Source organism: Elephas maximus, chromosome 3 (genome assembly GCF_024166365.1).
Source record: "Elephas maximus indicus isolate mEleMax1 chromosome 3, mEleMax1 primary haplotype, whole genome shotgun sequence".
Taxonomy (NCBI): Eukaryota; Metazoa; Chordata; class Mammalia; order Proboscidea; family Elephantidae; genus Elephas; species Elephas maximus.
Genome location: NC_064821.1, coordinates 178637556 through 178655684, shown reverse-complemented (window position 1 = coordinate 178655684; position 18129 = coordinate 178637556). Strand labels below are relative to the sequence as shown.

The 18129-nt window shown below is 39.5% G+C and overlaps 1 protein-coding gene across 1 annotated transcript in view; it reads left to right on the top strand.

Annotated features, from left to right (window-relative positions):
• LOC126073501 (pancreatic alpha-amylase-like) overlaps positions 1-18129 on the top strand; it is a 70064-nt gene that overhangs the window by 20617 nt on the left and 31318 nt on the right. Inside the window, exon 2 of the mRNA XM_049880217.1 lies at positions 2403-2449. Within this exon, the coding sequence (XP_049736174.1) occupies positions 2403-2449 (47 nt within the window). The remainder of the gene's footprint in view (positions 1-2402; positions 2450-18129) is intronic.

Sequence of the window (18129 nt, the reverse complement as noted above, 5' to 3'; positions counted from 1 at the left end):
CTACCAGGTTGCTGGCTGATCACCCTGAGGAATGGTGCCATAACAAGGATTCAATATTGCTTTCTACTACTGGCATATTGGGCACTCAGCAGTGGTTATGGCCAGGTTGGTCTTGGTGAATGAAAGTCCATGTTGCTGAACCCATGCATAACCTCTATCCCTGCCACTGTGGACATATTGTTCTTGAGTCCATTGTGTAATAACAGAAGTGGTTGGGGAAAGAAGCTGACTTTTATCCACAGAATGGATCATCCTATCTACTATTCAAATCCTCTGTTGAGGTCATCCTTTGGTGAACATTCACGTGGAACAAAAATATCATCATATATTTTGGCCAATTCAGAGAGACCTATCCACATACCTCTTCCCCAGACCTCCTTGTTGCCAGTTTTATCATAGTCCTTCCAAGTCCCTGATCATCAAGCCAAACGATTGGCTATAGCTCATGAATAAGTATACATGTGCCCCTCTAGCCATTTCTCCTTTCAAGCAAAATGAATATCCAGGTGCACTGTTCAAAATTCTGCCCACTGGGAGGACAGCCCTTCATCACTGTCCTTCAGGGATGTCGTAGAAAGAGTCTGTAGTGCTGGAACTGTCAGTTTTTGACTGGTGCTTGCGTATCGTGCAGAGCACCTATAAACCAGGACTGAGCTTTCTCCAAGAGGCTATAAGTGTGGACTGGGAGAGAATGTAGCAGAAGTAGGGACCATGGGCATTTGGGCTGTCTGTTGTTATATATGCAACATTCATCTGATGATGGAGTGCTGCTATGCACTCCCAACTTAATGGCCTGACAACATCCACTTATTGATGAGCATCTCAGGTTGAATGGAAACATGGAAGAAGATAGAGCTTTGATCCAAAATCTTAAGTGTCTACCAAAGGCTTCAACAGCATCTCTATCTGCCACTAACATTTCAAGCAGTATTGGATATGCCAGATCATATAGCCTGAGTGGCAGAGCAACTTACACAGAAGCCTATACCTGTTGATCAGCATTCTGTCGCTCTGGACCCCACTCAAAACTAGCAGTTTTTCAGATCACTTGGTAAATGAGCCAGAATAGAACACTCAAATGAGGAATATGTTGCCACCAAAATCCAAAGAGTCCCACTAAGCATGGTGCCTCCTTTTTAGTCATAGGAAGAGTCAGATGCATCAACTTATTCTTCACCTTATAAGGGATATCTTGATTTGTTCCACACCACTGGATTCCTAGAAATTTTACTGAGGTGGAAGACCCTTAAATTTTTGTCAGATTTATTTCCCACCCTCTGACATACAAAATGTTTTACCAATAAGTCTAAAGTAGTTGTTACTTCTTGTTTATAAGGTCCAACAGCATAATATCAGTGTAATGCACAAGTGTGATGTCTTGTAGAAACGAAGGCAGTCAAGGTCTCTGTGGACTAAATTATGAGAGAGGACTGGAGAGTTGCTATATCTTTTAGGTAGGACAGTAAAGGTGTATTGAGGGCCTTGCCAGTTGAAAGCAAACTACTTCTCATGGTCTTTACTAACAGGTATTAGGGGAAAAATGCATTTGCCAAATCAATAACTGCATCAGCTGCCAGTGGAAGTGTTAATTCGCTTAAGTAATGAAACCACATCTGGAACAGCAGCTGCAATTGGAGTTACCACCTAGTTTATTATAATCCACTGTCATTCTCCAAGATCTACTTGTTCTGTGCAAGCCAAATAAGGCAGTTAAATGAAGATGTGGTGGGAATCACCACCCCTGCATCTTTCAAGTCTTTGATGGTGCTATCTCTGCTATCATTCCAGAAATGTTGTGTTGCTTTTAGTTTACTATTTTCCTAGGTAGAGGCACTGTTAGTGGCCTCCACTTGGCCTTTTCTATCAAAATAACTCACTTCACATGTCAGGGAACCAATGCAGGAATTCTGCAAGTTGCTGAGTATATCTCCAATTATAGACATGTAACTGGAACTGGGGAAAATAACCACCTGAGCTAAAATTCCACTGATTATCTGTCCTCGATAAGCCTCTACTCTGACTGGTGGACCACAGTGATATATTTAGATCTCTTGGAATTAGTGTCAGTTCAGAGCCAGTGTTTAATATTTACCCAAAAGTCTGATTTTCCCAGTGCTGTCAACCTGGTTAAAGGTCATAGGTCTCTTTGGCGGAAGCTGGGAGAAAGATTAACAGTATAAATCATTGGCAGTATAGTGGAACTCTTTCTCAAAGGGACCTGGCCTCTTGTTCATTCAAGGAGCTCTGGGTCTGTAAACTGGCTCAAGTCTGGAAATTTATTAAGGGACCGTGACTCTGTTTTGGAAATTCAAGTTAGATTTCTGTTCACTCAACTCAGAACTCTTCCATTTGTATAGAATCAAGTAAGAATTTAGTAGACATCCCATCTGTTTCTCTTCTAGGGACAGCATGATCAACCAAAGATCGACCAACACCGCCATAAATCTCTGTGAGTCATTATTCCGATTACTGCTTAGACTCCGCTGCCCATCTTGTCTTTGCCAATTAAACACTGCTGCTTAGCCCCTGCCTTCCTGGGATCTAATTATCCCCATTGCGTTTAAGGATCCCACTTCAGTGGCAACAGTAGCCACTGTAATTTTTGACCTACAGAGAAGAGTGACCAGATAACTCTTCCAGGGTGCTGGGGCTTTCCTCACAAATGTGTTTCTCACAGCTGTGGTGAAAGATGTATCTTCTGGACTTTCCCAGGGTGAGTGAGCAGGCCTCACTTCATGAATCCACTCTAACATTCCCATTTCCCTAAACAATTAGAAGCCTTCTACAGTACATCAAGGCAGTTCTGGCATTTCAGCTTCATTTTTAGTGTAGGTCACCTTTTGGTGCTTGTTTCAGCCAGCCAACCAACCATTTGTAACTCCTTGTGCTGAAAGATTGACTCCAGAATCTCTGCTTAGGGAGCCTATGTCAATAAAGCCAGACTGTCAAAAACCTACGTGTGCAGAAAAACAGCAAAAATTAGTGTAACACGATAACTAAGAGCCCAAGAGACAGGGCCACATGAACCAGAGACCTACATCATCCTGAGACCAGAAGAACTAGTTGGTGCCCAGCCACAATCGATGACTGCCCTGACAGGGAGCACAACAGAGAACTCCTGAGGGAGCAGGAGATCAGTGGGATGCAGACCCCAAATTCTCACAAAAAGACCATACTTGATGGTCTGACTGAGACTGGGGGAATCCTGGCGGTCATGGTCCCCAAACCTTCTGGTGGCCTGGGACGGGAGCCATTCCCGAAGACAACTCATCAGACATGAAAGGGACTGGACAGTGGGTAGGAGAGATGCTGATGAAGAGTGAGCTATTTGTATCGGGTGGACACTTGAGACTGTGTTGGCATCTCCTGTCTGGAGAGGGGATGGGAGGATAGAGTTGGAAGCTGGCAAAATTGTCACGAAAGGAGAGACTGGAAGGGCTGACTCATTAGGGGGAGAGCAGGTGGGAGTACGGAGTAAGTTGTGTATAAACTTATATATGACAGTCTGACTTGGTTTGTAGACGTTCACTTGAAGCTCAATAAAAGTTAATAAAAAAAAATTAGTGTAACAATATATTTATTGTGAGTGGATACAATTTGAATCAGGCAGCACCAACTCGAATATATCGGGAAGCTGCTCCACAGAGGGGACATTGAAAGCACATTATATAGGTCACTGTTATGTTAATTTTCAGGAGATAATACCAGAACACACGTAGGATTCCAGGTGTTTGGAGAAACAGAGTCACTAAGAACATACCATACATTTTCCAGTCAGACCCTGGGGTTGCCACTCCTTGAAATTGTTTCCAGGACATAGATAACTCTCTAAAAGAGCCCAATGCCTAAGGCAAAGTGATCTCCATGAAACTGTTCAGTACGGTGTTTTTTGACTTGAAGGCAACTTTAGGAAAACAGTTCCTTAAGGGCTCAAGGTTCAAAAAGACACCAAAAGAACAATGGCCTGAGTGGGCCACCTCAACTCCATGGATCCAGAAATCTGGATCCTAGGAGAATTACAACTTTCTCATGATCCAGCTTTATGTTCCTTTCACCATTATCCCACATCCTTAATATCCTTCCTGACCCTGATTCCCCAGATTTCTGTCTGTATAAATTGGAAAAATAATGCAGTTATTTTGGAATGTGGTACATCTCCTTGTGGGTTATACTTTGCAACTTACGTTTTGAGCTTGCTAGGACTTGAGTCTAGTTACAAGACTGGAAGGAAAGAGGTGGTAAGGTAGGTCTTGAAGAGAATCAACAGTGTCTTTGTATGGTTTTTAAGAACTTAATAGTATGATGGCATCAATTTTAGCTTTATCTACCTCCTTTTCACTCTAACGATACTGTATTACTGACTCTTCCCCAGCCCTCACTCTATGTGCACTATCCTCGTCTTTCCTCTATACTTTTCTGATACTGTTTCTTCTGGTGGAAATGCACTTCTGTGTTGGCTTTACTGAGACTTCTGATTTTCCTTGAAACCTACCTTAAACATTCTCTTGCCTGTTCCTCCTAAATTTCCTAGATATAATTAGTATACATCTGTCTTTGCCAAAGCACTTTGCATAACTCTAATAGTATCTTCCATATTTCACTTTGTATTTATGTATATTTGTAATATACATATCTTTCAAACTAGATAGCAGCCATTGCCGTTGAGTCAATTTTGACTCATAGCAACCCTATAGGACAGAGTAGAATTGCCCCAATGAGTTTCCAAGGAGCGCCTGGTGGATTCGAACTGCTGATCTTTTGGTTAGCAGCCATAGCTCTTAACCACTACGCCACCAGGGTTTCCAAACTAGTAAGTACCTTTAATAGAAGAATTATGTAGGATTCACCTTTATGTCTTCTCATACTGCCTTGAAGATAAACCAGACTCCATGAATATCAGATTGAAATGAATACTTAGAGAAGGAATTTATTGGTTAAAGTAACTGAAAAATCCAGTGGTAGACTGGCTGTTAGATAATGTTTTTGTTTTGCTATAGGCTCAGGTTGGAAACCCTGGTGGCACTAGTGGTTAAGTGCTATGGCTGCTAACCAAAATGTTGGCAGTTCGAATACGCCAGGCACTCCTTGGAAACTCTATGGGGCAGTTCTACTCTGTTCTATAGGGTCGCTATGAGTCAGAACCGACTCAGTGGCACTGGGTTTGATTTTGGTTTATAGGCTCAGATTACATTATCAGAATTTCTCCATGTTGATTCTTTTAGATTAATGGATTATTAGGATAATGGTCAGGAGCACCAGGCCTAGCTCCACCCAGTAGGAAAAAAATTGTTCCTGTACCAAAACCAAACCAAACCCAGTGCCGTGGAGTCGATTCAGACTCATAGTGACCCTATAGAACAGAGTAGAACTGCCCCATAGAGTTTCCAAGGAGCACCTGGCGGATTTGAACTGCCAACCCTTTGGTTTGCAGCCGTAGCACTTAACCACTATGCCACCAGGGTTTCTTGTTTCTGTACAAGCCCTGGAAATTCTTCCAGTTGGGTTTACTTGGGTCATATGCTCAACTTTCAAACCAACCACAGCAACTGGAAGAATTTGGTACTCTAACTGGCCAAGTATAGGTCATATTGGGAGTGAAGAGTGAAGTTTTATCTAAACCACATGGAATGAGATTTGGGCGGGGGAGGAATTAGCTTGTTCTCTAAAGGAAAAGCATAATACTACTATATCAAGAAAGGAAATTAAGTGCTAAACAGACAAAAGCAAGTTTCATTACTGTCATGGATCGAATTATGTCCCCCCAAAAATATATCAACTTGGTTAGACCATGATTTTGAGCTGTGTGGTTGTCCTCCATTCTATGATTGTAATTTTGTTAAGAGGATTAGGGTGGTATTGTAACACCACCCTTACTCAGTTCACCTCCTTTATCCAATGTAAAGGGAGTTTCCGTGGGGTGTGGCCTGCACCACCTTTTATCCCTTAAGAGATAAAAGGAAAGAGAAGTAAGCAGAGAGTTGGGGACATCATACCACCAAAAAAGCAGCATCAGGAGCAGAGAGCGTCCTTTGGACCCAGGGTCCCTGCGCCTGAGAAGCTCCTGGACCATGGGAAGATTGAGGACAAGGACCTTCCTCCAGAGCCACAGAGAAAGCCTTCCCCTGGAGCTGATGCCTTGAATTTGGACTTTTAGCCTACTTTACTGTGAGGAAATAAACTTCTCTGTGTTAAGCCATCCACTCGTGGTATTTCTGCTATAGCAGTACTAGATCTGACTAAGACCACTAAACTCGACTAACTACAATATATAAAATTCTAACTGCCATGTGGTTGTTTTCCACTTATGTGTCTTACCAGGGCTAGAACTACGATGGGGTGAGTGAGGTACCTAGGGTGCAAAATTTAAGGAGATTTTCACTTTCAAGGTAATGGAAATGCTCCTCACTCACCACAGTCTAGTCATGGCCCTGCCTCCTGTTATACATGTGAACAGAATCAGAATAATCCTGATTAGGTAAATCATCAAACAAAAGGCAAGAGTATATCCCAGATGCTCCTTGGAAAACCTGTGGGGCACCACGCTGTCCTATAGGGTCTCTATAAGTCGGAACCGACTGGATGGCACCTAACAACAACAGCATTCAAATGTGGGGAAGTTTTTTATAAAGATAAACACACACTTAAATGTGACCCAGCTATCACACATAAATATTGATGCAAGAGGAACAAAAAGCCACATTTGCACAAAAACCTGAGTGTGAATGCTTATAGTGGCTTTATTAATCATCTCCCAAAATGTAAACAGCCCAAATATATATATGAAATACTGCAGACTGATGCATGCAACAACATGGATTTATCTCAAATGCATCATACTGAGTAAAAGAAGCCCAACTCAGAAAATTGCATACTAAATGATTTAATTTTTATGAAATTATGTAAAAGGCAAAGCTATGATGACAGAAAACAGATGAATAGTTTCCAGGGATCAGGGATGGGTGGACAGATTGTCTATAAAGGAGCACAGAAGATTTGAAGGAGTTGATAAAATCATCTATATCTTGTTGTGAAGGTGTTTCTACAGTGCATTTGTCAAAACTCAGATCTGTATATCAAAAAATGAACTTTATGTTATGTAAATAAATTGCATAATGAAGTCCTTTTTATTGTTCTGTGTATTCATGATTTATGTCTGCTTGATCTGAGTAGGATAGAACTCCCAGTGATAAATCTAAGTTTTGCTCTCCATCGGGTATCTCTAGTATGCGATCTCATACTATTATATTGTAGTAAGCATGCTAGTTTCTTCCTTAATTTCATAATTTTTTTTAATGCATGGAGTTCAAGGACTGTTTAATTTGTCATCTGTCCCTAAATGTAAACATAGTATCTAGATACTTATACCAACCTTGCCTGAGGGGCTGGTTGTTAAGTGACTTTTTTTTTTTTGTCTAATCCTACCTGCCATTGTATAAGTACATTAAATAGTGCTAGTGCCATAGTTCTGAGTGGAGAGGAAGATTTTAGCCTATATCTGGAGGCAGTGGAAACCCAGGTGGGGTAGTTGTTAAGTTTTACAGCTGCTAACCAAAAGGTCGGCAGTTGGAATCCACCATGTGCTCCTTGGAAACCCTATCGGGCAGTTCTACTCTGTCCTATAGGATCGCTATGAGTCGGAATTGACTTGATGGCAGTGAGTTTGAGTATCTGGAGGCAGTAACCTAGTAAAAAAAAAATCTTTGACTTTAGAGTTAAGTGGCTTGATTTCATCATTGATTTTAGCCAGTTAACTAGTCTTTCTGAGTCTTGGTTTCCACATTTATAATTTGGATATAAGGGTATCCAGCAGAATTGTTTAGTAGTGTTAAAAAATAATCTAAATTCACCGAAACTTGAGTATAATGTTTATTGTGAGCAGTTTTTCTATATACCTATATGGAAGCCATTTTGATTCCAGAAAAAGCAAATGGCTGCAAGAAGTTAGGTACAATGGGGCTTATAAAGAGAAGAGGAGGGAGAAATATAGATAAACCATTGGCTAATCCTAGCATGATTGATTGAACCCTGCTAGCCCCCCTTTTGGGAAACCCTGGTGGTGTAGTGGTTAAGTGCTACAACTGCTAACCAAAGGGTCAGCAGTTCGAATCCGTCAGGCACTCCTTGGAAACTCTATGGGGCAGTTCTACTCTGTCCTATAGGGTCGCTACGAGTCGGAGTCGACTCGACGGCACTGGGTTTTGTTTTTTTAGCCCCCTTTGGCTGAGATCAACTGATATCAGTTTACTTCTGTCCTAAAAACCAAAACCACACCCATTGCTGTCCAGTCAATCCTGACTCATAGTGACCATGCAGGACAGAGTGAAACTATCCCATAGGGTTTCCAAGAAGCGTCTGGTGGATTCGAACTGCCCATCTTTTGGTTAGCATCTGTAGCTCTTAACCACTGCACCTTTGGTCCTCCATGGTGAGGCATTTTGATATTTAAATTAGATATTTAAATTGACAACTATCCCTTTGTAGCAGGATGAGGCATATTTGGAAATCCTAGTGGTGTAGTGGTTAAGAGTGCCTTCCAACCTGAGGGGCTTGTCTTCTGTTAGTATCAGAAAAATACCACTGCTATTCATAACGTTATCACTGGCTAATTTTTTTCAGAAGTAAACTGCCAGATTATTATTCTCTCTTAGTCTGGAAGCTCAGTTGAAACCTGCCCACCAAGAGTGACCCTGCTGGCATTTGAAATATCAGTGGCAAGTTGAAACCTGCCCACCAAGAGTGACCCTGCTGGCATTTGAAATATCAGTGGCATTGCTTCTAGCATCACAGTAACACAAAAGCCACCACAGTACAACAAACTAACAGACATTTGGGGATTAAAGTTATATAAGCACTTGTTTATCATTCAACAAATTCTAATTTAATAATACCATCTGGAGGTAGGAAATTATTAAATCTTCATACACCTGTAACTTGGATGTTTTATGAGATTATTTGGAGAAACAATTTAGAAAAATTTGTCTTTTTGAGGCCTTGTTATACCGATCAAAATGAACAGTCCGTACTTTTTTTTTTTTTTAGCACACTTCTCCATGAACTAATTTGTATGAAATTTCACAGAGCAGTTAAGTGAAAAACCAGGTGCAAGAAGCAACTTTTTCTTAGAAGAGGAAAGAATCGAGATTTTAGAAAGCTGTATGAAAACACCACCCATGCCTTCAACCTGATACAAGACAGAAACTCAGACACTACTCTGTAGACCAGAGGCAAACTCTTGAAAGAGACAGAAAACCACATAAACTCATTTGTCTTTGAGGCCACCTCAAAGAGTAGGCTTATACAATACCACATAACATAAACCCAGTTTCTTAAAATGTATATAGCGATCCTTTCATAAGATTGAACCAATTTAACAGAAAACAGGTTCTAGATGAAACTTTATTAATTTGCCAGATTCTCACATGGAAAGATCTCAGACCCTTTGACAACCCTGAGCACGAAACAAAAGTTCCTCAAATAGGAAAGAAAAGACAACACAAATGGGAGCTCATTTCCCCAAACCAAACCAAAACAAAACAAAACAGAACCTATTGCCTTCGAGTGAATTCTAAGAAAAAAAGAGCAGATGGAAACTCATTTTGCCAAATTGATGACTGAAATCCCAAGTTACTTCAGCTTTTAGTATTTTTGAACATGAACCCCAAAACAGCATCCCAGTAGAGGGGAGATCCAGTCTCATTTATCAACGATGCTAAGAATAGGTTGAAACTTTTGTCTCCCATAGTTAAATTTTCTTGTAGAGTTGAAACAGCTTTGCAGTTCAGTCTGTGGTGCTTGACTAGCTTAGATAATTCAGGGTAAAGTCCACTTAGGAATATGGAGTTGAAAGCTATTTCATTTCCAGGCTCTGTTGGATATAAGCCCAAATGTTCAGCAAAAAGTTTGCTGAAGCAGTCCCTCTAATTATAAACATTCTCATTCTTGTTTACTACCTTGGAATTTTGCCTGGAGAAAACCTTTGGAATTGCCTATGAATAATTAATGATGAGTTAGGTTTGGTCTAATAATTGTATGCCAGAAACATTAAAGATCTTTCTAGATTTTTCCAAATGGTCTACTCTACCATTGAGCTTCCCCTGTTCCTATCAGCGTATTTATTAATTAATGCAAATCTAATAAGCCAGGTTCATAAGCTTCTACTAAAATCCTAAATTCCTGGGTGAACTTTTAGGGTTCTTCATGAAGATTAGAAAAGCTCTTTACAATTGCATGAAGTTCTGTTTAGACCAAGGGGCAAATGTAACCTGAGGAGGTTTATTTGCTTCTTTTGGATACCTTATCTTAAAAGACATCTCAGGGACTATAATAGAAACTGGTTTCTCTAATCATTCTTTTGTAGGTTCTGTAGGGTAGAAAGAGAGTTTGGAGAGAGTGTTAGTAGGAAATAAGAGGGTAGAGAGGGATACCAAGAGGAACTAACTGGCAGAGAGGCAGAACAGAAAGTGGGCCAGTGCCTGACATTGCGTCTTCTTTTGTTGCCTAGCTAATTCAGATATACTATCTTATACGGAAGCTCTTTTGATTTCCTGGTGTCTTAGTTATCTAGTGCTGCTATACCAGAAATACCACAATTGGATGGTTTTGGAAAATTACAATTTATTCTTTCACAGTCTAGGAGGCTAGAAGTCCAAATTCAGGGCACCAGCTCCAGGGGAAGTTTTTTTTACTCTCTGTTGGTTCTAGGGGAAGGTCCTTGTTATCAATCTTGCCCTGGTCTAGGAGCTTCTCAGTGCAATGACCCTAGGTCCAAGGGGCACATTCCGCTCTACGTGCTCCTTTCTTGGTGTTATAAGGTCCTCCTTCTCTCCTCTTGACTCTCTCTTTTATATTTCAAAAAAGGTTGACTCAAGATACAACTTAATCCTGTAGATTGAGTCCTACCTCATTAACATAACTGCCTCTAATCCTGCTTCATTAACATCCTTGAGGTTAGGATTTACAACACAGGAAAATTACATCAGATCACAAAGTGGAGGACAACCACACTATACTGGCAAACATGGCCTATCTAAGCTGACACACATTTTTCGGGACATAGTTCAATCCATAACAGGAATCTACAAAAATATTACAACTAATGACATTTTTAATGGTAAAATATTGAACATTTCCTTCCTGAGATCAAGAACAGGCCATGGAAGTAAACTATTAAATACTTTACTGGAAGTCCTAGCCAGTGCAATAAGACAAGGGGAAAAAAAAGTGAAAATGTCTACGATCATTAAGATCATGTGTCAACAACTTGATCAACTTGGCAAGGCCATGATTCTTAGTGTTTTGGCAGCTATGATGCAGTTTGAAAGTCATGTGATGATGTGATCACTTCCATGATGAGATTTGATATATAATGTCATCACCTCCATGATGGGATCTGCTGTGAGTAGCCAGTCAGTTGAAAGGGAGTTTCCTTGGGGCTGTGGTCTGCATCCAATATAAGTGCACTTTCTGGCAAGGCTCGTGGGCTTTTGCTCTCACTGGATCCTGCAGCTGGCTCCTGTTCATCTGACCTCCAGTTCTGGGGACTTGAGCAGCAGCTTACCTGCTGTCTTGCCCACTGACCTTCAGATTTGTTGGTCTTCGCAGTCTATGAGCCAGAGCCCTGCTGTCTGACCTGCTGATCTTGGGTTTGCCAGTCCCTGTGGCTACGTGAATCAAGAGAAGCCTCCATCCTAATCCACATTTTAGCCTCTAAGTCCATGTGAACTATTTCCTTAATATAGACCTCCCTCTATATATATTTATGGAAACCCTGGCGGTGTAGTGGTTAAGAGTTTGGCTACTAACCAAAAGGTTGACAGTTCGAATCCACCAGGCACTCCTTGGAAACTCTATAGGGCAGTTCTACTCTGTCCTATAGGGTTGCTGTGAGTTGGAATTGACTCAATGGCAACAGGTTTGGTTTTGATATATATGTTTATATGCTCTACTGGTTTTGCTTCTCTAGAGAACCCAGCCTACGATGATGCCTTTATTCTATTAAGACAAAAATTTTATTAAGCCAATAGTAGAAATTCGTTGAAGATTATTGAACACACAATTTGCAAATTGGGATAGCATTTCTACTAGAGTGTCAAAAATATTTTGAAGATGAGAAGAACTTCCAAAATTCTTATACCAAATCTTATCAGCATTACTGTGGAAAAAAGGGTCAGAAAAGTACTGATAAATTTGTGATCAGGAAGGAAGGATTTTCACACAGCATTGTTCTGAAGAACAATTAAAATGATTAGTGATTTACCCTAAGCATAGCTCCCAGTCTGACCTTTGGAGTCTGTTTCCCAAAACTGACTTTTCATGGGTTGAATTGTGTTCCCCAAAATATCTGTCAACTTGGCTAGGTATGATTCCCAGTATTGTATGATTGTCTACCATTTTGTCATCTGATGTGATTTCTCTATGTGTTGTAAATCCTATAAATCTGATGTAATAAGATGGCTTAGTGGCAGTTATATGGATGAGATCTATAAGATTAGATAGTGTCTTAAGCCAGTCTCTTTTGAGCTATAAAAGAGAAGCGAGCAGAGAGACATATGGACCTCATACCACCAAGAAAGCAGTGCTGGGAGCAAAGCATGTCCTTTGGACCCAAGGTTCCTGTGCTGAGGTGGTCTCAGACCAAGGGAAGACTGATGACAAGGACCTTCCTCCAGAGCCAACAGAGAATCCTTCTCCTGGAGCTGGCACCCTAAATTTGGACTTCTAGCCTACTGGACTGTGAGAGAATAAACTTCTCTTTGTTCAAGACATCCACTTGTGCTATTTCTGTTATAGCAGCACTAGATAACCAAGACATGACTTAATTATTCGAAAGAGTACAATGCCCAAGGCAAAATGGTTTTGCTAGTTTATCTAGACCAACATTTGACTCAAAAGTGGCTTTTAAACACCAGTCTTTTCATGGCTCAAGGTTCAAAAAGGATACCTAAGGGCAATGGCTTGTGTGGGTTACCCCAATTTCCATGAAAGGCAGAAATCTGAATTCCTGGAGAATTAAAACAGTTTCTGAGATTTCTCTGGATATCTAAAATACTTCCTTTATAATTTTCTTTGGTGAATACCTGATGAAGACAAAGTCTTAGAGTTGTTTGCCCAAAAATAGCTTTATTTCACCTTTATTCATTAAAACTATTGTCTCTAGGTGGAATTATAGAAGTTATTTTCATTCAGCACTTTGAGAATATTCTGGAGTCATCTGGTTTCTATTGTTGCTCTTGATGTCAGACATTGAATGTCAGTCTAATTGCTATTCCTTTGAAAAACAAAACCAAACCCATGGCCATCGAGTCAATTCCAACTCATAGCAGCCTGTAAGACAGAGCAGAACTACCTTATAGGGTTTCCAAGGAGCGGCTGTTGGATTCAGACTGGTGATCTTTTGGTTAGCAGCCAATCTCTTAACCACTGTGCCACCAAGGCAATTTTTTTTTTAATTTTACCCTTTTAACTAATGTTAAAGCTTTCTCATCTTTGTTATGTAGTTTTACTGTGTTATACCTAAATGTGGATTTCTTTGTATTTATTATTCTTTTGTGGGAATCTGTGTTTTAGTGTTTTTAATAAGATCTAGAAATTTCTAAGGCTTAATATTTTCAGCTACTGTCTATAACATATGTGCTTTTTCTGCTTCTTCTGGACCTACATCTGAATTTTTTCGGGTATAATTTTAGAAAAAGTTTTAGCTGCACCAAAGAACTGGTGTGCTATGTTCTCTAATAATAAAATGTGTATAACAGATAATTTTCCTATTTTTTTCCATGTATTCATGAATATGTGTGTGTGTATGTGTGCATGCATATAACTTCTTTTAAGATCAAAACAAAAAGAAATTTAGATCTCAGAACATTTATGCCAGTCCATGTCATTTGGATATCTGTGTTCTTATGGTCTCTATCTCTCTTTCTTGTTTTTCCTACTTTAGTTTTATTTTTTTTCTAGTCTGATTCTCTGTTCTATTTTTCACTTTTAAATTGTCATTGAAACTGTTATTTTTGTTACCAGCTATTGCAAATTGTTATTGGTGGAATATAAATAAATGAAACTTATGAACTTCCTCAGAAGAGAAAACCCAAAAGGCCAAGAAACATGGCTTAAAACTTGTGAAAAGTCCCTTGGCCTTGCTAGTAATCTAGGAAATAATTTTTCAACTATTAAAAAGGCAAAAAAAAAGGTTTTATAATATTGATTTTTGGTGAGTGTGATGAAAGTTACTCTGATATACTATAATACTAGAGTATACTACTAAAAAAACTACTAGAGAGTTTGTAAGACAATTTTACATAATATTGAAATCATGTCTTTATATATTAAAAATGTGCTTTTAATTCAAGTTTACTTTTCAAAAAGGCATGGAAGTAGTTAAGTGCATAGACTAAATTGAGTTCACGTCCTAGCTAAATCACTTATTATCTGTTTGACCAAGTTTATTTAAAATTTTCAAGACTCAGCTTTCTCACTTTAACAATAAACGTAATAATCATAATAACAGCAATGCCTACCTAATAAGGCTACTATGAGTAATACATGAAATAATTCATATTACTTCATATACGATGTCTTAGATGTCACTGTTAGGTTCTGACTCATAGTGACCCTATGTATAACAGAATGAAACACTGCCTGGTCTGTGCCATCCTCACAGTTGTTGTTATGCTTGAGACCATTGTTGCAGGCACTGTGTCAATCCATCTCATTGAAGGTCTTTCTCTTTTTCACTGACCTTCTCCTTTACCAAGCATAACGTCCTCCTCCGGGGACTGGTTGCTCCTGATAACATGTCCAAAGTATGTGAGACATAGTCTCGCCATCCTTGATTCTGATGAGCATATAGGGTGTAGCACACAGTATTCAATAAATGTTATCAATTATAATTCATTATTTTACTATTTCTAGATAATCATATAGAAGACCCTCTTCTAAAAAAGGAAATGGAAACATTTTTCTTGTAGAAAGATACATGACAATGTTATCTTTCACTAAAAAGAGTCTTTAATAGATGTTTCATATACTATTTATTGCCAGAAGAAACAAGTCTTTTATATCAACCACGATATAACCAAAAATCCTTATATTTAAAGGATTTTGATAAAAAATTTTAGTGGCTCATTTTAGACACACTGAACTGGTATACTCATAAAACCATGTCTCACTAGAATAGTGACACTCTTCATGAACCATACAATGATCTCTCCTTTTTTTTCTGTATGATAAAAGTAGAGGTAATCAGCATAAGGCTAAGAAGACTTGAAACATTTTCTTCTCTGAGGAAAATAATTGCTTACATTTACTTATTCTATTGTCCAAATGGTGTGAAAATAGATTTTCAATTTTCTGGCTCATAATACAGATTCCTTTTTTTTTAATACAGATTCAGAACTTAGACTTTCAATTTGAACCAACCCTCCCACAGAGAAGAACAAAAATATTGGATGAAAAAAAATTTTTTTTTAATCTTCTTAAAATTAGCAAAGTGTTTGCATGATAGTGAAAAATTACTAAGCCAAAATCTTGATGTTGTTTTGTTAGGTGCCATCTAGTTGGTTCCAACACATAGCGACCCCATGTACAACAGAACAACACACTGCCTGGTCCTTCACCACCCTCACAATCATTGTATGTTTCAGCCTATTGTTGCAGCCACTGTGTCAACCCATCTCATTGAGGGTCTTCCTCTTTTTCACTGACCCTCTACCAAGCATGGTGTCCTTCTCCAGGGACTGGTCCCTTCTGATAACATGTCCAAAGTACATGAAAGGCAGTCTCGCCATCCTCACTTCCAAGGAGCACTCTGGCTGTATTTCTTTCAGGACAGACTTGTTCATTCTGTTCATTCAAAGTCATCAAATCTTCTTTGGTCTTCCTTATTCATTGTCCAGCTTTCGCATGCATATGAAGCTATTCAAAACATCATGGCTTGGGTGAAGTACAACGTAGTTCTCAAAGTGGCCTCTTTGTTTTTTAACACTATGAAGAGATCTTTTGCAGCAGAGTTGCCCAATGCAATATGTCATTTATTTCCTGACTGCTGCTTCCGTGGGTGTTGATTATGCATGCAAGTAAAGTGAAATCTTTGACATCAACCTTTTCTCCATTTATCACGATGTTGCACATTGGTCCAGTTATGAGGATTTTTGTTTTCTTTATGTTGAGGTGTAATCCATACTGAGGATTCCATCTTCATCATAAGTGCTTCAAGGCCTCTTCACTTTCAACAAGCAAAGTTGTGTCATCTGCCTATTGCAGGTTGTTAATGAGTCTTCTACCAATTGCAATAGTGAAGGATTCTATGGGGAAAATATTAAACGACACAGGAAGCATCAAAAGAAGATGGAAGGAATACACAGAGTCATTATACCAAAAAGAATTAGTTGATGTTCAACCATTTGAAGAGGTGGCATATGATCAGGAATGGATGGTACTGAAGGAAGAAGTCCAAGCTGCTCTGAAGGCTTTGGCAAAAAACAAAGCTCCAGAAATTGATGGAATATCAACTGAGATGTTTCAACAAACAGATGCAGCGCCGGAGTTGCTCACTCGTCTATGCCAAGAAATATGGAAGAGAGTTTCTTCGCCAACTGACTGGAAGAGATCCATATTTATGCCTATTCCCAAGAAAGATGATCCAACCGAATGTAGAAATTATAGGACAATATCATTAATATCACACGGAAGCAAAAGTTTGCTGAAGATCATTCAAAAACGGCTGTAGCAGTATATCGACAGGGAACTGTCAGAAATTCAGGCCGGTTTCAGGAGAGGACATGGAACCAGGGATATCATTGCTGATGTCAGATGGATCCTGGCTGAAAGCAGAGAATGCCAGAAGGAGGTTTACCTGTGTTTTATTGACTATGCAAAGGCATTCGACTGTGTGGATCATAACAAATTATGGATAACATTGTGAAGAATGGGAATGCCAGAACACTTAATTATGCCCATGAGGAATCTTTACATAGATCAAGAAGCAGTTTTTCAGACAGAACAAGGGGATACTGATTGGTTTAAAGTCAGGAAAGGTGTGCATCAGGGCTGTGTCTTTTCACCATATCTATTCAATCTGTATGCTGAGAAAATAATCCGAGAAGCTGGACTATATGAAGAAGAACGGGGCATCAGGATTGAAGGAAGACTTATTAACAACCTGTGTTATGCAGATGACACAACCTTGCTTGCTGAAAGTGAAGAAGACTTGAAGCACTTACTGATAAAGATCAAAGACCAGAGCCTTCAGTATGGATTGCACCTCAATATAAAGAAAACAAAAATCCTCACAACTGGACCAATGAGCAACATCATGATTAACAGGGAAAAGATTGAAGTTGTCAAGGATTTTGTTTCACTTGGACCCACAATCAACAGCCATGGAAGCAGTGGTCAAGAAATCAAAAGACACACTGCATTGGGCAAATCTGCTGCAAAGGATCTCTTCAAAGTGTTGAAGAGCAAAGATGTCACCTTGAAGACTAAGGTGCGCCTGACCCAAGCCATGGTATTTTCAATTGCATCATACGCATGTGAAAGCTGTACAATGAATAAGGAAGACCTAAGAAGAATCGACGCCTTTGAATTGTGGTGTTGATGAAGAACATTGAATAAACCATGGACTGCCAAAAGAAGGAACAAATCTGTCTTGGAAGAAGTACAGCCAGAATGCTCCTTAGAAGCAAAGATGGAGAGACTACGTCTTACATACTTTGGACATGTTGTCAGGAGGGATCAGTCCCTGGAGAAGGGCATCATGCTTGGCAGAGTACAGGGTCAGCGGAAAAAAGGAAGACCCTCAACGAGGTGGATTGATACAGGGGCTGCAACAATGAGCTCAAGCATAACAACCATTGTAAGGATGGTTGAGGACTGGGCAGTGTTTTGTTCTGTTGTGCATAGGGTCACTATGAGTCGGAACCGGCTTGACAGCACCTAACAACAGCAACTGATACTGATACCACATTCTTCTTCATGTAGTGCCACTTTTAGGATTATTTGTTCACCATACAGATTGAGAATTATGATGAAAGGATGAAATTTTTTTTTTTAATACTTTTTATTGTGCTTTAAGTGAAAATTTACAAATCAAGTCAGTCTCTCACACAAAAACCCATATACACCTTGCTGCAC